At 38.1% G+C, this 24,100-nt stretch overlaps 1 protein-coding gene across 1 annotated transcript; it reads right to left on the bottom strand.

Moving 5' to 3' along the window:
* Nucleotides 1-1,060: 1,060 nt before the first annotated feature.
* On the bottom strand, nt 1,061-23,868 carry LOC137284209 (phosphatidate cytidylyltransferase, photoreceptor-specific-like). The gene is made up of 11 exons (XM_067815938.1): nt 23,707-23,868; nt 15,803-15,939; nt 14,736-14,832; nt 12,665-12,841; nt 12,362-12,481; nt 11,947-12,029; nt 10,888-11,044; nt 6,961-7,113; nt 6,696-6,830; nt 5,376-5,479; nt 1,061-4,127 (listed from the first exon to the last, which is right to left on the bottom strand). The coding sequence occupies exons 1-11, from the start codon at nt 23,755-23,757 to the stop codon at nt 3,998-4,000; spliced, it is 1,344 nt and encodes a 447-aa protein (XP_067672039.1). The 5' UTR covers nt 23,758-23,868; the 3' UTR covers nt 1,061-3,997.
* Between the last annotated feature and the right edge of the window lie 232 nt (nt 23,869-24,100).

Genomic DNA, 24,100 nt, shown 5'->3' with positions numbered 1-24,100 from the left:
TCATTTGTTATATATACACCCCTTCTGTGCAATTGTCTTCTATATATACACAAAATACACTGAAAGTAATTCACAACTTTCATCTCTGTATGGGACTTTTATAGCTTATATAGGTTAATCTAATATTTGGGTCAGGACATTTATTGGATCAAGTATGGTAAATATGATAATAAAATCAGTAATGGAGTTGTGACTTCAAGAAATGATGTTATATAGTTCCTCAGTGTTTCAAAATAGTTGCGACAGATACTTCCTGTCACATAACAAGTACTGAGATATAAATACCATGAATACCAATAACAAAAAACCACAGAATACAAGTATACTGCAATGTGTTCAAGATTGTAAGTATTGCCTCGTTTTTCTTGGTATCAGAATATCAAGTACAATAATATGACAAATTCAGTCACTATTTTACCAGTTAACCTACAATTTACACAGAAACACATTCACAAACTGTTCCCTTTGAAATTCCATGTGTACATGCAGAAGTGAATTTTGTCACTTTGTTATCTCCCCTTTATTACACCACTACTAAATGGCTGAAAATGATTCAACATTTGAATATTTACCTCTGCATGTAGAAAAGACAACCTGGATGTACAGATAGTGAAACCACTGTAAAACACTTTAACTCCCAATACATTCTAATATACCATGCGATATAAATACTTGTATCTGTAAAATATATTCAGATGACTGTGTTCAAGAGTGAGCATGAACAAAATAAAGCTGGTAACTACGGTTACAGACAGAATACTTGAAAACATTTAGTACAGCTGATCACACAAGGAGTACATGCAATTACACAAATTCTACAAAGACCTTTTTTGTAGCAATTGTAGAATATCACATGAGTCTTTATGAAGTCTTCTGAAACTGAAATATTTCTTTTAGAAAATCTGAATTAAACCACTTTGATGATTTGAAAAATCTATCTTTGAAATCTGGGAATATTACACTATTAGCATCTTTCAACGTTCATGACACATTATTGAAGGAACACATGAAAACTGTCCACAGCAATGGTGCAGGTTGCAAACTAGGTATAGAAAATATCTTTCTTTTTCGCTTGTATTACATCAGATCAAATCTTGAAGTGGTGTTAATGAAGGAACTTTTCATACATTCTGACTTTCTGTGTATTTATTTATCACATAGGGTTCCATATCACCTAAATTCACTCTTAGTTATAGCATCTGGGAGGGTAGGGAAGCAAGTCCATTGAATGTAACTCAAGACCCAGTCAGACTTCCAGTTGATTTCACAAAAAAAAATAGTTTACCAAGCCCTAAACATTAATACTATACAAACTGTATGATGCTTGTGTATAAGTCCTTATCCTCAAAGTTACATTAGGTACAATTTTAATTACATCTACTACACATTATATCTAAATGGATACAATATAAAGAAATATATGTCAATCCAAAATTTTATCACTGCACAGTTCGTTCAAAGGGAGGCAACTCTGAAACCACCACAATACAGCCTTGTCAATATGGACAACTTCCTGACTTGATATATATTGGTGGACTGGTAAGAAGTTACAGCAATATGTTAGAGATACAGACAGGGTCTGAATGAAGGTAACATATATCTAACAGAAAATTACGCATCAAATCATCACAGCTCAAGCGACCAAGTGTCCTTCGGAAACATATATGATCATTTTCTCACTTACAATTTACAGCTTAATATTGAAATGTTTTGAATCACATATGATTTGGAGACACAAAATGCCATTCTATTAGTCTTTGTAATACATGAGTTCATTTTTCGGACACTTACGAAAATATTAAATATACTCAACAATGATTTTTTCACATGACTATTTATTGATACCACCATTAAACACTAGGACGTTGTTTAGCAGGTACTATAGTCAGTATATTTATCTCTGTGAAAGTATTTTACCTTCACAACGTAAACCACATATCTACCCCTGTCTGCCACTAATTCCATGGACAGTCAAAACACCACACACAATAACCCCTTTAAATATTTCAGAACATTCAATATGGACATCTGGTGATAAAATTTGACATACACAACTCAAACAGAAATGGAACCTCATGTTTACAATACATGTTTAATTATGTACAATTCATGAGAGAAAACACCAACATCAGTATGCAATTGAGATTTCAACCATTTGTTAAAATTTCTATTTCTGTATAAATTTTCATCACATAAAACTACTCTTTCACTGACGTTCATCACATACTTCCCAACTAAAACAACAATAAAATCTATGGCAGATGAACCAAGTGTTCAAATAATGGGATCTCAGAATAAACCATTCCAGATGATACTTACATCAAAAATTAAAATCTTCAACCATTTTTACAGTACTGTCAAAATGTTATTTCCTTATAAATTTATGTCATTTATATGTTTGGAAAACACTAGTTGTTCAACTTGACCTGATCAAATTTATACCAAGGTGACCGTGTCACAGATAAGGTAACATCAGAAATAGAAAAAAACTCTTTTTAGGCTGTTGGTTTTTATCCCTCAAAACTACACAACTCCAAATAGGATATGTCGAAATAACTCACTTCGGCCTAACTTGACACTTACTGGAATGCATAAGAGGATATCCTGAAAAGCCTGTTTACTCATAAAATTGGACAAAACAAAAAAATACACATAGCTATTGAAAACAATAGATCAGACTATAGATGGCAATTAAGTCGCTCAGTCAGGTGTGACAACGGACCATCGACGGACTGTGGACACATCTGGCATGAAATGTACATGCTGCCTACTGGCACAAGGGGTCACCTCAAAGATATTTTGTGCTTTTTCATGTGTGCTGAATATGTCACATCTATTGATTGACATCCTACATGTCTTTCTGTGATGAGGTTTATGTTGTTATATGTAAACGAGTATGATGCCGGATACCCATAGTAATGACCACCTGAAGATCAACAGGACTGGATATTATTTGTAAATTGTTATGACTTGTCATGTACACAGTTCCCCTAAGGGATTATCATAAGCTGATATCTCTATCCCTGAGCCTGACCCCAGCTATCGTTTGCTTCACATGTCCTGGTTTTGCTTTTGAGATGACCCCTCTCCTACCTGTTTCTTTTCATAGTGATAGTGAGACTCCACAGTAGCTACATATTTAATAGTTTCAGTATGAAAACCATTATTGTTTATGTCAGCTATCGTCTATAATGAAGGTAAGTTTAATTTCAAAATGGACACTTAAAACGTGACCTTTCTAATACAATAGCATCGCACACTAATTTGAATAAAGCCATGGCATTTTCCAAATAAGTAACTTTAGACTTTGCAAAAATCCACATTGATCTTTTCTGCAGTAATATTGACTAAATAAAGTCCTTTTTTCACATTTCCTGTCTCCCTACCACTGGAACTGTAGTTAGGCAGAACTTACTTTAACAGATATTTTACATTTCGCATATCAACTACTTAAATCATAGACATAAACATGAAAAATCAGTTTTTTTCCTATTTCTGACAGTACTTCAGTTAGGTCTATTATTGTGAAATGGTGCACCTTTGTCAGGTGATTGTCAACATGTCCGAACAGACATAAGGTCACTGTTTGACATCTCAGTGTTGAGAAATCATCAGCAATGTCCTAACTTTATTTAAAAAAGAAGCTACAGATGGTTTAATGTTTCCTGTTCCGGTTTTTAGGCAGCAGGCAGCTGTAGCAACTGAGACAAGTTCTGCAACGATTCCATGTAAGCATGTTTGGCATGAATGCAACAATAACAACATTCTCTGTTCACCTATTTAATGAAGTTAACTCGACCAGCCGCTTGTGCCGTTTATTTGACCTCCTGGGTCATGCATGTGTAGGTCAAGTCAAGCTGAACAACCTGTATTATAGAGGATAAATCTTCATAAAAAGGTTGTTTTTGTAAATTCCTCCAAACCCAACTATTGAGACACTTGTAAATATTATGGAACAATAAATAACAACATGCTGAAGATTCTTGTGAAGCATGGATCACAATGAGTGAGTGGAGTTGAGGATTCCACGCTCGGCAAGTCGATCCCGCAGGAGGTTGAACACCTGCAGCTGCTCGTGCGGCTTCAGCATCAACACATGCTGCAGCAACTTCTGTGGGTTGGGGATTCTGAAACACAAGTACATTTTTTAGATCCCTAGGCTTTGAATGGAAGATGGTTCATGTTCGGGATAAATATATTCACTAAATCATTTTACTTACATGTGATTAACTTAAACCATAAGGGGCAATATGAACATCATACTTCTACTACCTACATAAGTTTAGATCAGTACATGCATTTGAAGTTGACTAGACAAGCGACATCCCACGATTGTACTGTGGGAATGTAAACATTGCAAACATTACCCTGTCACTGTAAAATTGTGAGTTGAACATGAGACATTATAACTGTCAGAAAATATAAACTTAATGTTTCCACCAGTGATGCAACTGCAAACCAAGAAACAAGATGAGTATTTTAATGTAGGAGGCTGTACAAGGCGATGAAAACTAATATGCATTGTGATGTCGGTTACATTCTGACATAATGCAAAAGTGTTCATTTATTAGGGGACAGTTTAGAATTGTGCAGTGACCCAAACACATTGAGACGTAATGCAAAAAGTGTCTGATAAAGTTCTTTTGGTGCCTTTGATCTTTCACCGAAGCATCTTAGAAATAGCTTTACTGTCCTTGAATTGTCTCATTCGAAGTCATTTCCTCTAAACTGTGCAGTTTATATAAAATAAAAAAAAGCTGAAGCAGTTCCAGTTTTCCTCTAATAACTGACAAGAAAGTTCTAAGAAACATAGGCTCAATGAAAATGCAAGTTTGCAAGGGCAGATAACTCTAAAGCAAAGTTAACATGGTACTTCCTGTAGTTTGTGCTGTTCATTTATCAATGGAAGTGAATTAAACTAACTATTGATAGTCACACATACTGTAGATACACTGATAGTTTTTCGTTTCTACCATCGACTAATTGTCATCGGAGACTCAACAACTGCAATCCTTTGATAGGTTGAACCATCATTATAGTGCTAACAAGATCAATATAAGAGTGAGTGAGTGAGTTTTCTTTTACACTGCACTCAGCAATATTCCACTTATATGGTGGCGGTCTGTACATATTGGAGTCTAGACCAAACAATCCAGTGATCATCAGCATGAGCATCAATCTGTGCAAATGGGAACCGATAACGTGTCAACCAAATCAGCGAGTCTGACCCCCCAATCCCGTTAGTCACCTCTTATGACGAGCATAGTCACCTTTCATGGTAAGCATGGATTGTCGAAGACCTACTCTACCCCCAACCTTCATGGTCATCAATGTAAGAAGGACACAATGTCCATCACCATAGCAGAAATACTCACCTGATAAAACTGAAGTGGTATACATGAACAAACGTAGCCATTAGGAACTGACAGTCAAACCGATCCATGATACCACCATGCCCAGGGATTGTGTCACCAAAGTCCTGCACAAATTAACAGAAATTACTCAGTAATCAATGATTGTAAAAGGTTACGTAGTCATCGTTAGTTTCATTACTCAACAAAAGTGATCTTCTCTAGAGTTGGCATCTGTCTAAAAGTATACAAGGTTGTCCCAATGAAACTGTTACATGTGCTTCAGTTTGCAACTATCAACTATACCTTTCATCAACTAACAGAGAGATCTTAGCAATATGATTGAGTAAGTGAATTTGAGTTTTTGGCTGCTTTGATCAATACTCCTGCAATATTCCAAGCAAGAACACAGCGGGAACCCAAGAATATGGCTTTACAAATTACACCCATGAGGGGAATCCAACCTGGTCTGTGGGGAATCCAACCTGGGTCCGGTGTGATGAGAAAACACCTTAACCACAGGCTACTATTACAAAAAAAGCAATATGAAGGTTGCTTGTAAATAATTAAGCCTGGAACATGAAGTCCAGTGATGGACGTTTAGCGCAGCACTCATGATGAGAGTTTCATGACACAATGTCGATGAAATCACCAAGCCTAACCACCTTATCTATTTCATCACCTGTTATGACCAACATCCACTGTTCGACACCTGATCTTATCCAGAATATCTGCAGAGCTTACAGTACTCAACTGAACGCAATCTGAATGCCCACTGTTAAGTTATCTCAAACCAAAACAATAACTTCATGCATTTGCCTGCTGAGGGCATGTAATTTCGGGTGTCTTCCACACTCACTAGGCTGTTGCGTTTGGGAGTTTGAATCAGACACGGTGCTAGTGTGTTTCAGCATCATTGGTTTTCGCTGTTTTTGACAAAGTTTCATTTCACTAAAACTAAAAGAATATTGAATCAGTTGCTTCACTGCACGTTCTAACATGTCGTTTAACATGCCCACACAAAGTTCCATGATTTATTTATGATTGTTGATGACTACATTGAAAGTGTGGAAGAAACTGAGGCTGACGGAATGTAAGCTCTCTTTGCCAATTAGCCAGTCGAACAATTCTTGTTCAGCTGTCGAATTTCAAATTTCCCTAAGCTGCCATTTTGGCTTGAGGGCGAAGCGACCTTATGCAGCGATTGCAAGCGGCTGAAAGGTAGCGCTCCTTTGTCTGGCAAATCGCTGTACATCGCATGCAAGTGTTTGCTTGTTTAAAACGCACACTGCATCTTCAGCAGTAAGGTTTGTTTGCTTGGATTCCAAATCAGTTATGTCTCACCTTGATTTTGAAAGCCCTCTTGAAACCACTGGCAAAAAATCCCCCAAATGGTCCGATGACGGAGGCAAAGATGGAGAGTGCTATTGAATGGAGGATGAAGGGGTATATCTTGATGCTGGTCCATGGAATGCGAACCTACAAAGGATGTCACAGTCTTAGTTAAAACAACAACAATGACAACAGCAGCAGCAGCAGCAACAGCCACTACAAGGTATTACACTTCTCTCAGAAAAGAAAAAGAAAGATTGACACATGTCAGCCATACCAAACTAAAGAGTCCTTGGATGGTCTCTGGCAGGTTGTACTCTGTGACCCTGAACACTGGATTTCTCTCACACTCCATCGACAGTGCCCCCTTCAGGTCGTCGTAGTGGATTGGGCAAACGAAGAAGTCAAACTGCACAAGTGCATATGACAACTGGAGCAAAGAAAAAGATGTCATGTACCTGATGAAAACACAGCAACACTGACTAATACTTAACTGCATCAATGTGCACTCCAACTATGGCTGATGGCAATATTAACATCTACAGTAGACTTTCAGTAGGTGTCACATGTGTAACCATGGTACCACACATTTAACCTCACATTCCAGTTTACTATTGTTGTTTGTTTCTTTAAACTTGCTGGCTGAATTTGTTTAAGCCTACATGCTACGCAAAACTCAATTTTGCAGATTCTGATACCTTTTGGTATGGACTTTCTGTATCAAATTGTCAAAAATGCAAATTCAACTTCAAATTCAGCAAAGCTGAACTTAAACGATTCACTTATTTCACTCCAGCTGGGGTGAAAAGTGGTTTCAACAGCTGTGCTATGCAGTACACATAGCGTATGCGCAGTGAATAGGTTTGTGGAGCTTGTAGCAGGATACCCAGATAATAAGGTCGTGAGCACGAGTAGTTTAATTGTCTTTGTGTACACAAACAAAAAATAGTAAATAATCATTAAAAAACCCATGCCGATTTTGATAAGCAGCCTCTGTCACACACAAAACTCAGCATCTGGTTTATTGACTGCCTGTCTGTTGATGACAATATGCAATACACAGCTTCAATCACTTAGCACAGGTAATTTGAACTTAACACCTATTACTATATGCTATGCAAAAAGGCCCTTAGTATATCGGTTAATATTGCACTTTTGATTTGCGAATGTATGCTTATAATTTTATTTATTTGGGTTTTTCTTCATAATCAGAAATGTATATTATATGTCATAAATAAATGATAATTGTGTTTTTATTATGTTTAATTTTTGGGTTGCGTGTAAGCTTTAACATACAAAATAAAATGCTGAAACACCATTGTGATATCAGGTGAGGTGAGGTAACATGGGGTTTAACGTTCTACTTTAAATATACCCTCATATGACAACATGCATGTGTGTGTATGTGTGGCTATTTGCACTAACTCACTGAGATATGGAATTTCTCGATAAAATTGATATTTTATACTTATCCTGATGCATGCTTATTTGCTTATCTCCTCCTTCTATGCGAAGATTGAGAAACACTTGAAATCCCTTGAAGTTCCTATACAAATACACTCACCCACAGGAAGCCTACCCGTTTCCCGCCACATCGGTCACATGACCAGCCCTGTTTGTCACTCTCTCTGTAATTCCACAGGCCTGATACAAGAAATGCAGAGAATCCAACGATTCTGAGTGGGGTTTTAGGGAGGGCTTGACTTCATGAGTCAGGATAAGTATTAAATATCAATTATATTCTGAAAATTACACATTTTTCTTTATCCTGACTCAAGCTTATTTGCTGACAGAATCTGATGGAACCGGCCGTGGGTCAGACCACAATGTATTCTATTGGTTGCAATGTAGGTATGTCCAGTACTCCTCCACCCCCACAACACACACACACACACCGGAACGAGCTATTTCAATGTGATGCCAAGGCTCTTACTTCATGTGGACCCTTGTGAGATCATGTTGACCCTTGCTTATTAATGTAGAACGCTACTGTGGAGTTGTCAGTCTGCACCATCAGTTGTCTGTTCCTCAATGCGGTCGACCAGTGTCATACTGTGGTGATTAGAAGTTTCATCTCCAGGTGGTTGACACGCAGAGTGCGTTCCTTGCTTGTTGAAATTCCTGCTGCAACCTTGTCCAGATGGGCATCCCAATCTTGTAGCAACGCATCTACATTGAGATGATTCTTGCAGTTCAGCTCTGTCAAATAAGTCTTTGCAATGTTGTAATGGGTGTAGTTGTAGTCTTTCCCTTTGGTTCAAATGATGTGATGAAGTGAGAAGATCCATAGGACACTGCCATTGTTGTAGTGGTAATGGATAATCGGAGGTAAGGACAAGATGTCAAGTCGCCGTAGATCATCTCGTAGCAGAGGGATGTAGTAGGACTCCTTCAATGGTGATTTGAGGTCCAGGCAAATCGTAATCCAATCTCTGAGACCAAAAAGACAACTTCTTTTGCCCTCTTCTGTAAGCCGGCGACTCTCCAATAAGTCATCTTCTGCAAACGGAACATTGGAGTGATCGTCATTTCCGCATGCATCCCTGGAGTTGGCAAAAATGTATGCATCCCTTGGAGAGGCAAAATCTGGCAAAGATGATGAACGATGACAACGTCTGCGATGATCAGGGGTTGCAGTCGCGAATCCTTGCAACTCTAACAGGATACGTGCATGCGTATGTGCATGTACTCGCCGAGTCAATAAAGGGTGTATCCTCTAAACTGCGTCAAGATGATACAGCTGATGGTGAAGATCTTCATGAACGGGAGTATTCACACAGTGTATCCTCTAAACTGTGTCGAGATGATACAACTGATGGTGAAGATCTTTGTGAATGGGAGCGTTCACACAGTTAGATCTTCTTCATTTCGATGGACCTGTTACAGCTATTGAATTGTCACACAAGGTGACTGTAATAGCTGTTGATGACTGACGATGTCGAAATGCTGCGGTGGCTGATTTGCAGAAGCATCCATGTTGTGTGTAGACGTTGTCGATGTTTGCAATTCCCTGAAGCTCTGTACCTCAGGTAGTAAGAGTCGAGATTCATCATTTATGTCTCGTTTGTCGAGAGGGACGATTTCATCGCTGCAGGACTTCGTAGAAGAGCTGGTCCGTTGTTTCAGCGATGATAATATTATCTAGTAGTTGAAGACTAGTTTTGGAAGACGTAGATGACTTCATCCTCTTTGGTTGAGAGGACATTGATTCTGATGATGATCTCTTCTGGGACCAGGACCTAGTCTCCATGTTATCCCGACAGCCTCCCCAGGGTACGTCTGGCGATTCACTATAAACCTGAATATCAGCCGCAGTTAGCACATGGCTACCAGATGCAATTAGAATAGAATTACCAGACATGACTTGAGAAAGCTTACGTAAAAATTTGTGCATGAACACCGGAACAACAAATAACTGTGCAAGTAAAACATACTAATATGTAACAGCTGCAGACAGCCATAGCCTACACCAGGAGCACAATTTCATCATTGAAAACGTAATTCACATGATGAAATATACGTAAATTAATCCACAATTTCATATAATTTCATATCGTAATAATAAGTAATACTGACTAAAGTGGTATAACACTAAATTTGTGTAAAAGACTGAAATATAAAAGGACATTAAAACACTGTAGGGGCTCAAGTTGACTGAAATCATCTCGTCAGGCGATGGAGGAGAGAGTGACAAACAGGTCTGGTCATGTGACCGATGTGGCGGGAAATGTGGAGGCTTCCTGTGGGTGAGTGTGATTGTACGTCCACTTCAAAAGGGAACTTCAAGTGTTCCACCATCTTCACATAGAGGGAGGAGATTAGCAAATAAGCATGAGTCAGGATAAGGAAAAAATAACAAGTATTACCATGCCACAGTTAAACCCTACTCAGACACATTACACTGACTCTGAGCCGACCAGTTCTTGTTTCACCCATTAATACTGAGCGGAAGGCAGGGAACAACCCTATCTTAACACCTTTCATTTGGATGTGGGCGGGGATCAAACCCACCTATATTATATTCCTATTTCATTATACTCAAGAGAGAGACACATAATGCTCATATTTAGTAAAGTACAAACAATTACCAAGCTCAATGATACGTTTTTCATATCCTTAAAAAATTACTTTGCCGAGAAAAGGATGAATGAACAATGAATAGTTTATGTGGTCAGTGGGCTCTAATGATTCAAGGTGTACTCACAAGAATGCCAAAGATGATGGTTGAGAGGGCACCACCAATAAAACCCTCCCATGTTTTCTTGGGTGACAGTTTAATGAGGGGAGTCTTTCCAAAGAAAAACCCAAACATATAGGCCATGATGTCATTACAGATGATCATCGATGTAGGAACAAGCAGCCTGTGGAGAAAGATATACAAGCATGAAGTTCCATTACAAACAATCTTGTCATGTGTCACTAGCCATGTAGAAATAGTGAGTGAGTTTAGTTTTATGTCCCTTTCTGCAATACTCCAGCAATATCATGACAGGGGACACCTGAAATGGGCTTCACACATTGTATACAAGTTGGGAATCAAACCAGGGTATTTTGTACGGCAAGCAAACGATTTAACCACTAGGCTACACCATTGCCCTTGCCATCTAGCAATGCAACAGCTGTGAACCTGTAAGAAATGTAAATACAGTATTTCCTCTCATAAGCACCTGATCTCTAATAAGCTTCAGTAGTTTATGACATAACAAACATTGTCACTAAGGTGAAGTAATCCCTTGCCGCAAATTATCAAATCAAACTAAAAAAGGAACGGAAGTGAAGGTTGTAAGACATCTTGCTGTCAAGGGTAAAATGCTAAAGTTCCCTTGTCACCTTGAAATGAAGGTCAAGGTCACCAAACCTGACTGGGACCTTTCTAATACAGTGATGGAAAGAATCTAGTCAACCGTTCTTAAGATATTCTAATTCGTATGAATGGACTGACAGAGCTTAATACTATATCCCCCGCTTTGCGCTAAATGTGCAGCAGGGAACAATTAAATACACCTAGTTATAGCAATAAGCGTCTGGTCTGGAAGTCCAGGGTGTTTACTGGAGGAAAGTCAAGTGACTGATATTATGCGATGTAAACAAATGACACCATCACCCAAGATTCTGAGCTTCACCACTCCAATTCAATAAGTTGCCATGTACTTACAGACTTAAGTCATACAGTTTGAATACTTGGTGTTAAAAAACAAATACAGAAACCAAGACTGCGTCCCCTGAAACCAAGAGTCTCCATTTTGACAACTCCTGTACGTACCATATCAGGCCCTCAAATATGTTCTGTATGATGAGGTGGGACTGGGTCACTACTATCAGCAGCGTCACGTGGGTCCAGCCAAACTGAAACAACATCCAACACATTACTGTCTACTTCTGTGACTACATGAACCTTGTTTGACATGGTCTGTCATACAGACCCTGAAACAAATATACCTAATACAGTCTATTCAAGTCTATATATCCACAATTTCAGTTTCGGAAAATGAAGAAAATCTCTGGACTCCTTATCATTTTTATTTTCAGAGACTCAATGTTAGTCTCTTTGCTGCCACTATCAGCACTGCTACAGAAATGGTGACCTGTCTGAACTGTTTGAAATGAAGAAATGTCTATCCTTTAAAATATAACATTTAAATATCATATTTCAACATTCACTTCCACCATTCACTTACCAGCGTGAACTGCTTGAGGTAGTGTTTCTTGACAAGACTGAATACGAAGCCAACAAACCCGGCAACATACAAGGAGAATGAGATGAATCGATGGTAAGTCACAAAAGCACTCAGGAACTCCTGGCAAAACAAAATCAAATACAAATAAATAACAAAACATCTGACTGTCCTAACATTAACATTCTGTCATACGTTACTTTCTTGTGAACTGATGCGAGATTAAAATGTTTTACCTTGCATGATATTTTGTCAAAAGTTTGTTGCACGATGCAATAACGATTTCCTAAAAACTCTGCATCTTACCGTTCTTGAAAGGAGAACTCCAAAGTACTCAATCAGACTCTCGCCATAAAAGAAGTAGTTGGAAGCAAACAGGAAGTACCAGCTGAGTGTTCGAAACCATGGCAACTCATAGGACTTGTACACCACATAGCCAATGGTGATGATTTCATGGAAGCATTTAATCTGGATTCCCATGACCTGAAGCAATAACATGATGTAAGTATTCCTTCACTGCTCAGTCTCTGTTATACCTAGTACAGGAGACTACACCACAGCTTTACTTGAGTGAGTGAGTGAGTGAGTGAGTGAGTGAGTGAGTGAGTGAGTGAGTGAGTGAGTGAGTGAGTGAGTGAGTGAATTAGTGAGAGTTCTATTTCATGGCAGGACAGTTCAATAAAATCAAAACTTCCTCAACACTGATGCTTAGAGGTAGCTAGTTAATATTTTCAGAAACTACCATGAGTAGTATCCTCGGTAAGAAAAATGGGAACAGTTGTTTCTCCCTTGGACAGTTATTATTTTTCCTAATTTGGGAATGTATTTTAATATTACATTGGAAGCAATTGTCAGAAGCGATGGACTGAAGCAATTTTAATCCTTGTTATGTTTCTGTTATTGGGGTAGTCTAATGGTCAAAACATTCGTTCGTCCTGGGAACGATTCTCCTCATGTACAGTGTGAAGCCTATTTCTGGCGTCCTCCTTGTGATACACTCACTCCCTCTTATATACCCGAGAAGAAAACGTTAAAAAGCTTTATAGCTAAAATGGACAGAATTATCATTAAAACGACAGCACATTATCAGAAATGAGCGGTCCACTGTAACTTGATAACGCCTGCAAAATGCTTGACGACGGGCCATTATCAAGCCCGTTGTTAGGTGACGTCATAAGTAGCTCAGCTGTTGAAGTTCAATCACCTACGGTTCGAATGAACTTGGGTTCATTATTGACCACATATCTGGCTCACATTTGTCACATTAATATTGGTTTTACTGACAACACGAACTGGAAATGTGTAATTTGGAGAATTTGTTCTGGCAAAACTTTAAAAGTTAAGGCTCAATAATGGCCTCAAAGAGTACCTAGATCAATCTATTTTGGACATAATGGAGGTGAACTGACCCAAATACAATGAACAGGCAACATATGTACGTCTGCTCTTATGGCAGCCATATTGATTTGAAGTATTATACAGACACTGAATAAAACCGATCATGTTTGTCAATATAAATGTCCCATAATTAAGTGATGCATACTGATCCAGGGAGGAATGACTAAGTGTAAAGATGCAAAAGTCAAAACATTAACTTAGTTCAAAAAATAAAAACGAAAAAAAACTGTAAATAGCAAAAGGCACCACAATGGGGTCTACCTCACATACATGCCAAGTTTTGCTGAAGGATATTAAGAAGTTGTTTTGATTTGTGCTCTGGAAACAAAACCCACATCTCCCTTTGGAGAATAAGTCTGAATTGTTTCCATGGAAAAATAAAAATGACAAATATCTGTAAATAGCAAAAGACACCACTTTAGGGTCTGTTTCATATGTCTACCAAGTTTTGTCAAAAGATATTGAATACTTTTTGTGTTATCTTCTTGAAACAAAATGATTACTGCAGACGAACGGACAGAATGGACGAGGCGTCGACTATATTCCCAGCCCCCAGCATTACATGCCAGGGGTATAAAAATCATTGTCCACTTACATTATATTTTAGTTGAAATGCATATAGTGAAACTATGAGTATAATGTAACAAATGATGAATGTCATAATGAGCAATCTAGAAGCCAAGTGTATTTCACGATCACAAAATAAATCTTGATTGTTAAAAGAAAAGCTTCATATTTAATAATTACTTCAGATGCATCAATCAGCATGAGCCTTTGGGGCAATATAGAATTCTCTATATATTCAATACTACCAAGTTGAGTAGACTGATGCTCGTGCTGTTGATCACTGGACTGTCTGGCCAAGACTTGATTATTTACAGACCATAAAGCTGACATAATACTGTTGACTATGGCGTAAAACTAGAGTCACTAACTCACTCTAATATTTGCCACTCCCTTCAAATCATCTAATACCCACCAAGAGAACTAGTGCGAGAGGTCCAAGGTAAATGATGAATGCAAATGCGAATATCATCAACCATGTGAATATACCTCGTATCACCCAGTTTCTCCATCTGGAACACAAACATGGTCAACTGATTAAAAAAGTCTGGTAGCTGAGTTGCTTCAAACCTTTGAAAGAACAAACCACATGACATTCACTGTTGATAAAGCAGCCATAAAAATAATGTGATCAGCTCTTATAACTTCAGCTTTCAAGCACAGGGGTTCAAAAATATTTTGAAAAGCCACTTGCCACAGGACAAGCAATTTTCAAGAAAGTAACTTGTCCTGAATAATTTTCCACTTGCCCTGATTTTATGACACAATGCGTGATGTTAATGTTTACTGGACTATATATCAAAGACTGATAATTTCACTCTCTACTAGCCCTACTGACTATTGCTAACTTTAATAGCTTCATTATGAGCAGATATGAAATGAAATCCAAGATTATTTGCAGTTTGAAACCAAAAGTGGAAATTATCTAGTAGTCCACAGAAAGTAAGATAAAATTATTTGATTGCCCGAAATGAAAACTGACTTGTCCTGTGCATTGGACGATGGGATTTTTGTACCCCTGGAGTACTAAAGTAAGCTGAACAAACATTATAGTTCTGGGATTGAGGATACAGTAATGTAAATTCAGAGATGTTTCTCTCTTTGAGGACACTCAGCATACAATGATGACAACCCAGAAACATATTTCATCCAAACGAAGAATTTAACCCACAAAATATCTCTTTTGTTTCCAAAACATGCAACAGCAAAGCAAAACATAGACTATCACCTAGCCTCTGAAATGAACATTTGTTTTTATAGGAAAAACAGTTCCTGAATCGAGAAGCCCAGAGACAAGCTGTGGAAACCTAGACTTGCCACATAAATCTAGACTTGCATGGTCTTTCTTGGATCTATTTGTTTCAGGGTCTGAATGACAGGCCAAACAAAATGAGTCAGGCTCTGTTCTGGTTGGGAAAAACCTGTTTGTGTTTTCCTTCTGACCAAAAACTGTACACAGTATTTTCATGGATTGTCTGTCACCTTGGAGTGAGATCTTTGAGAGCTGAATCTAGAGCTTCGGTTGTCTTGTCTGACCCTTGGGCTAGTTTATCTCCTGACAGATCCGGCGGTAGGGCCTCCTCCTCTTCCTCCTCCCGCTTAGCCGCATCGGACGAGGCCTGGAGAACATAAACCATTGACATTTAGCGAAAAAGTGATCACAACAACAACAACATCACTGCATCACTGACAGAATGATACAGCATCACATATGCCAGCGCTTTCATGACAACATATTACAAGAATAATGAGAACTGTCATGATGCAGTTTCAGAGTTATCAGCCAGCTGGGTTCCAGATATGTTTTCAACATCAGGAGTATGTACTCCTTATTTTTTCAATACAGGAGTACTGGGAAACCTGGGTTCATTTAGAGCGCTCGCTGTATGGAACTTAATGGAGCACCAGTATTCTTGAGTTTTGTGTCATAACATTGCAAAACTTGTGTAAGACAGGTCACTTAACAATAAAACAATACATTTTAAGATAAATATGTTCATAAAATGATTCAAAGACCATACACGATTACAGTGGTGCGTATCTGCTATTGTCTTGAATGACCAAGTCTCAATGAAGAGCAAGTTTTGAGGAAAGCATGACATAAGAGCAGCCATGATATACAGCAGGATGTGTTACATAGGCACTAGCAACGTTCCATGAAAGTTCCTGATCTGTTGAACATGTCAAATACAGAATACAGAAAGATCAAAATTTTATGACATGGCCATTTCTGTCATCTCTTCACTGGAAAGAGTTATAAAAATAACAAATGAAGGAAGTTTGGGGTCTTAAAAACAAACAACCAAGTGTGACACAAAAGGGTTTGAGATAATCATGTTGAATGACAAGTGAAGACAATACCTTTCCACACCCTGTAAGAATTTAATGCATTGACTAGAATTTAAATAAGAGAGTGATGGGTGAGTTTAGTTTTACGCTGCACTCAGCAATATTCCAGCTATATGATGTCTGTAAAAAATCAAGTCTGGACCAGACAATCCAGTGACCAACAACATGAGCATGGATGTGCGCAACTGGGAACCGATGACCTGTGTCAACCAAGTCAGCGAGCCTGACCACCCGATCCCATTAGTCGCCTGTCACGACAAGAATAGTCACCTTTTATGGCAAGTATGGGTTGCTGAAGGCCTATTCTACCCCGTGACCTTCACAGGTCTGATGTTCCGAGTTGAAATGCAATGTGACAGGTCAGTCACATTTGTAAATGTTATCAGTGTAGTGTTCTGATAATCGCATTCTGAAACATCTTTTGGTTTCACCAACATATTGTTTGCTGTAGTGTTTCCAAGTCAGTAGGTATACTACATTACGGGATTGGCAGGTGTAGCTGCTTTTGTTCAAGACCTTATTTGTGACAGAGCTTGTAAAGGTATCACTGCCTGCTAGTATTTTGCAGATTTTGTAATCATCTCTGTCGCACACACTGTTGACAAAGTTGACAGTTTGGCCGCTAATTTGTGGTAATTGTCTGTGGTAGTCAAACTAGTTCTGACTTAGTGATAATTGAGAGTTCTGTTGCTATGGTAGACAGCAGCATGTGGTGAGGTAAATGTGGCTTGGCATGTGTCTGAGCCACTAATTAAGTGCCAATGTTTTTTGACACGACAATGTTTCAGAAAATCTCACATTTTCACAATAATTTTGAACAAGGATTTATACATACTCGAACCCGAGAACAATATATTCTGTCTCCAAATAATGAGAGCGAACCAGACATGGCACAACTATGCTGCCATTACCACCGGCACTCCCCACTGGCAGAGAGTTGTGATGTCATGACATCAGTCAGAAAAACACCCTGTGACATCATTAACAACACTGAAACAGAGACCGTTCTCTACATGAAGGCACATGCGCTCACAGTATCTTTGATGAGTACACACTTGTAATCGTACTGAAAGTGTAACAAGAAAAACTTCACGCCGATCTGTCCCTGTGTCATCTTACTATTGTCTATAACAGTTCAAAAGTGTGCTTTATTACACTGTACATGGTGGTAGAGTGAACTGTAGTTACACGAAATATATCTGGAATGTCTGCCCTTAATCTCATCTGGAAAAGATATTTTTCATTCCTTTTCTCTCTGGGAATCAGAACTCATTGCCTCCTGTAAGAAGCTCACTGATCATGCTATCACGTGATTATCCAGACTTAAGGCAAAGTCACCAAGGTTCTACGGCTCTCACGGTTCCATGCACCAGCTCAATGTCCTGCTACAGCCTTAATGTCAATAGCGATTATGTTAGAGCCCATTCAGAATGTCCCCTTATCAGTGGGATGATGATAATTGATCCTGTGTCTTGTGTAAATAGATGCTGGGTAAGCCATACTTTTTTGCGTACTGATAGTCGTTTAGAAAATTGTTTCACATATAGTATAAACAACCTTTGTTTTTAACTTTGTGATATGTTGACAGTATATGAACTGAAAAGGCAAGCACACAACCGTGGACTTAGAGGTTATTCTCATGAGGAGCCATGAATTACTAGATTTATTAGGTTTAAAGTATCAAAAAACACCTACTGTCAAAGAACTAACAAAGCAAGCATGTGAACGTGGAATGAGGAAATCTGAGTTCACTGAATTACTAAAAGAACAAAAACCTATAGAAATACAACACAAGAAAAAAAATAAAAAAGAGCATGAAGTGTGTGGGTTCGGGTATGTGGTCGTTCGTTGCGATGGTCAAACTAACCCACCCATTCTTTGTAAGGTTCAGACGCAGCTGTAAAATTTCTAAAGTGTTTACAAAAGAAAACGATCAAGAAAAAACTGTACAACAAAACACCTGTGTGTATGATCCAAGCAGACTGGAAAGTCCACAACAAAAGCACACACGGTCACGTGTGCGGTGAATCTCTGAATGGTGATTCAGTTAGAGATCACTGTCATATTACTGGTAAATACAGAGGTACGGCTCACAATGAATGTAACGTGAAGATAAGAATAAATCCTAAACTTATTCACATCCTAGTGGTGTTTCACAGTCTTCATGGGTATAATTCACACTTGATTATGCAAGCTATTTCAAAGGTAGAAGGCAACATATCCTGTATCCCCAATAATATGTAAAGATATACATTCTTTTCGCTGAAAGGGTTGAGATTCATTGATAGTGTTCAGTTTCTGTTGTCGATTATTTTCAGACCGCTGCCGTACAGCTGGAATATTACTGGGTGTGGCTTGAAACTAAACTCACTCACTCAATGTAAGGTACATTTGAAGTACATGTGAAAAGCAAAACAAGGGATATAACTCTGTAATGCATTTGTTTCAGATACTAGTATATTCCATCAAAATACTTATCCCTACTTTCAGTCAGCAAATAAAATCACTGAATAAAAATTTATAATTCATGAAGATTGGGGTTAGAAATGATATTAAGTAATAACCTCCCTTGCTTGTCATAAGCAGTGACCAACAGGGTCAGGTGTAGGCTCACTGACTTGTCACCATATCCCAACCATGTGGATCGATGCTCATGCTGTTGATCACTGAATTCCTGGTCCATACTCAACTATATACAGACTGCTTCTAAATACCTGTAATATTGCTGAGTGTCATGTAAAACTAAACTCATCCTCTCACTCAAAATCCATATACCCTGCTCCACTTCAAGGCTGAGATTAAAAGACAATGGCAAATACAGGTACTAATGTATACTGCTAGGCACATGTAAAGGATTGCTGCAATACCACTAAGGCAAGCCCAATTATGTGTTTAAATAACATCAGATGTGCGGTGTTGAACTGCCATTCCGAGCTATGTTATATTTCCTTATAACTGTGTACAATGTAATGTACAGGTGGATTTATCATGCTCATTTTTATCTTGCCCATATTCATTTTATTCAGGATTTCATTGAATATTCATTAATCGCATACTTGAATTCCATGTGAAATAGAGTGTGCACTGATTGGCAGATCTCTGCATATAAGACCCTAGCTAGTGTACAGCGAATACAAATACTACCGTAAATTATCATATCAAGTGATTTTAAATCACGAATTTCACATTTTCTTTACGTCCTATTCACTCAGCTGAACAGATAAGATGTGGTGCCCAATGTTACAGCATAGCAAAATTTCCTGACACTTCTACCCCAAGAACTGGAAACACACATGCTGCACTCATGTGATACATGACAGTTAAGGTAACCACAGCTTTCCACTTACTGTAGCAAACATCAGGAACAGGATATGAATACAGGGTTTCACATGAAAAACAAATGTACATGCAATACCACACAAATGTACAGAAAGGACGTACATGAGAATTCACTGTACCTTGAGGGGCACACAATACCATTCACTGCACCAACATCTACAAATGAGCTAAGGGTTTGCTTGTTTCTTTCACAGAGCAGTTACTATGGTTACTTGCATTATTTCATCCATCAGTCCCTTTGATCAATGATTCCTTCCAGGAAATCGAAAGAAATTATCAGAACATACAGTTTTCTATACAGTTACTTCACATGGCCTTCACACTGCCCGCTAAGACCCTGAGTGAATATGAATAATTAGGGTCCCAGGCACCCCATGTTTGTGAGTAAAACTCTGTGAATATACTTTAAGTTTGACCCACAACAGATCATTTCATTTCTCTTACCCTTCAGAATTTACAATTAGAAAAAGGTACTGGTTAGCATCACCTTCTTGGTAAACAACTATCATCAAAGATGTCCACAATCTTTGCCAGGATGATCACGATCTTTTCCATTGTGACATCATTCCAGCCTAACATCACAATACAATTAAACATCATCTTACATGGCGGTTTAACATATTCAAAGTACTACATTGATTTCATGTGACACAGGCTGGACACATAGAGGCTACTAATTACATTAAAGTTCCATTGATCTGCCAATCATTAATCCGACAATAGGCTTTATCCGATCACTAATGATGGGAACCGATCAATCAAGACTATTTTGACTCCAAAATCCGACAGTCTCACACTCACATTCCAACACACCTAATCTGTAACAAACTGCAGAACTCACTTGTTCATCAGACCTGTAAATCTAACCTTTATGGTGGACCTACAGAATGAAGTCTTGTTGCAAGACTAAGCTAATAATGTCTTGCACATTGATAAATCAGCAACTTGCTTAACTATGACAATAAATCTTCTTAAATATATAATATTTATTCTGTTAAGATTAACTTCAGAAATCACAATTAAAATCTACAACTCACCATGCAGGCATCAAGCAAATCAATATGCAAATTTTAACTAACTTTTTGAATAACTGAGAGAAAGTAGGCACTGGCCAATCAAAACGCAACAAATCACTATTTTCTGCATCTAGACTCTGCTTGGAAAAGTATTTTCAGTTATACAGTCAGTAACCATGGTAACTGTTGTTTATATATCTTACCTTTACTTTTTCATGGTTGCATGATAAGAGCACATTCTGCTGGACAATATAACATACTGTGAATGTTTCCTTTCTAACGGTTTCATTACAAGATAAGATATATGTACGAGTGTTATCTACTGTGTTGATCGCTTTACTTTGAAAGTTGATAACACTAAAACTCCAGAAATCCTGATTAGAACTTGGTTTTCAGCAATTCATGTTTTTCCTAAGAGGCAGTTAACATGATCGGGCAGTAAGGATGGTCAACTTGGTTGGTGCATGTCACTGAATCTAGATTGAATGGATTGGTGCTCATAATGTCAATCACTGGATTGTCCAGTCCAGTTTGATTACTCACAGACCATTTTCATATAGCTGGACATTTGCTGAGTGTGGCATTAAACAACAAACAAAAAAATGACAACATATACTTCCCATCAAAAGTTTAGACTCAATCATGTAAATGTCGCCACATACTTCAGTCAAGTCTTCTAAACAAGATTTTGTAAATCATTCAACACTGTATAAAGGTACTGTTTACACATGATATATTGTAAAACGAATCTGTAACACTGAAGAGATTGTTGTCATGGGTTTAACAAATGATGAGACTCCAACAAGACTGACTTATTCTTAAAGCTTAGATGCAACCCAAAAATAAACTTAATCAAAACATGATTGTCATTTATTCAGAATATATAATATACATTGCTGATTGTGAAAAACCAAATGGACAAAATTATATGCATACAATCACAAATCAAATGTGCACCCAGGATTCTGAACCCAGTCACAGTTGGTGGACGAGCCATAAAGTCTAACGAGGACTTTCATTGGCTAGTTCATTTGCTGATCTTTTGTTTATGGTACATAGCTTGACAGGTGCTAAATTCAAACTGCCTGTGGTCAATGATTAAAGTTGTGCATTGCACATTGTCATTAGCAGACAGGCAGGTAGACATATAGGTGTCATTAATATAGACACTGAGTTTTGTCTGTGACAGAGGCTGCTTATCACAATCAACATGTTTTATGTTTATGTAACAAGTAGACTATGTACTTGTTTGTATACACAACCAAGACTACACTTCTCCTGCCCTTATACTAGAACTTTCTCTTCCCACAGAGGTTACTCCTGTCATATCTTCTTTTGTTTCTACAATCACGGCGATTGATCCCCGCACTCTCTATTGCCAGTTTCTGATTTTCAGTTAAACATGAAATACCAAATCTTTCCTTCGCACGTTGATGAACCAACTCTATGAGGGCCGCCATGTTGGAGCTAAGTCTATGATATACTGAGTGCACAACCACACTCTCTGACTGGGTTCAGTATCCTGGGTAATTCTTTTCATGAGCAGTAAACAAAATATTTCGCTTATGATTTGTGATTGAACACTTATGATCTTGTTTACTTGGTTTTCATGATCAGCCATACATATCATATATAATGAATAAATGATAATTGTGTCTGTATTATGTTTATTTTGACGGTTGCAGCTACGCTTTAATCAAATTAATGCTGAGGTCACCCTGCACCTCAAACAGCTGATCACATCAGAGTGCAGACAAACACATACATCAAATAGTGACTTGTCTGTGATAGGTATGATAATCATTGTTATTGCTATAATGTTAAAGTATCAACTGGGTAATTATGCCTTTTCCAGTTATTTTCCAGCAAAATTACAGAAAAGAACACCATTAAATGATCAATGGTTTGGTACCCACGTTGGGAATTGAATGTGGGTCTTCGGTGTGTCAAGCAGGTATTTAACCACAGGACTACCCCACCACTCCTTATAGTATGAAGCCAATCACTCTCCTACCCAGAGTTCCCTGCACCTAGCCTAAAGTTGACATGCACACAACAGTTAACATACTGTCTGTTTCACTTTCTCTTTAAGCACAATGTTTCATTAACTCATTCCTTATGAAAGCAAATTTAACACACCACATATCATAAGTAATCTGAACATTCATACATGTCATCTGTTGATTTATTTCAGATTCATGCTACTGATATAAACAGTGTTACCTACCCTTTCAAACATGAAAGTAAGCTTTGCATGTTTACTGACATAAACATATCACATACAGTGCAAGACATTCCATGAAGTTCAGTTCCTGTTGTACTAAAGAAATGGTACTCGTGTTGACAACACTATATTTACATTTCGAATGGTGCGAAAATTGTTAACTTGTCACAAGCGTCTATTTTTATCACTAAGGATTATTGGATGATGAGTTCCATCACAACACACTGTCAAAATATTACAAGAGGTTCAAGTGAATATGCTACAATGAACTTATGTAAAACCCAAACAAACACTACCGTGTTGTAACATTAATCGAAAGCACATTATTTCGAAGAATTCAGTGAAGATCAATTTTCGCAATAATTTTGCAAATTTATTCTGATTTTATGATGACCAGTTTTCCGTGTTTTGGCTGACTTCCTATCCAAAACATGTATCATTTCGAGAGCCAATCTCACCTCTGTCGGCTGCTCTGCACTTGTCACATTTCTTTGCCTGATTTCTGCCATGAGGCCGGCTTGATCAGCCCCAAATAGCTATTATTGCACGAAAAATAAACGAAGAGGTAACCCTCTCAGTGATCTTGGTTTGCCTGTTTCCACAGGTGCCCTTTCGATCTCGTGTAGTCTCGCGAACAGCGGAAGGAGCAAATGCTATTTTCGAAACGACTAATGTCCTTTGTGGGCGTCTATGTGGAGACGTTATGCGAAAACGCATGGAATATAACGAAACTGTAGATTTTCCTTCTTAGCCTTACACACTACCATTCATATTTTTCAGTGTGACTTATGAATACATGCATGTTGAACAAAACTCGTTTCTTCGTTTTAGAATGTCTGTGGCTTTATGTAC

The sequence above is a fragment of the Haliotis asinina genome, chromosome 5 (genome assembly GCF_037392515.1).
Source record: "Haliotis asinina isolate JCU_RB_2024 chromosome 5, JCU_Hal_asi_v2, whole genome shotgun sequence".
In the NCBI taxonomy this organism is placed as follows: domain Eukaryota; kingdom Metazoa; phylum Mollusca; class Gastropoda; order Lepetellida; family Haliotidae; genus Haliotis; species Haliotis asinina.
This window is presented reverse-complemented; position numbering and strand designations above follow the sequence as displayed.

Coding starts and splice junctions, on each gene's coding strand:
- LOC137284209 (XM_067815938.1), bottom strand. CDS start 23,757: ATGGCAGAAATCAGGCAAAGAAATGTGACAAGTGCAGAGCAGCCGACA. Junction 12,030..12,361: donor ACCTCAAGCAGTTCACGCTG/GTAAGTGAATGG, acceptor ATGTTGTTTCAG/TTTGGCTGGACCCACGTGAC. Junction 6,831..6,960: donor TCCAAGGACTCTTTAGTTTG/GTATGGCTGACA, acceptor CATCCTTTGTAG/GTTCGCATTCCATGGACCAG.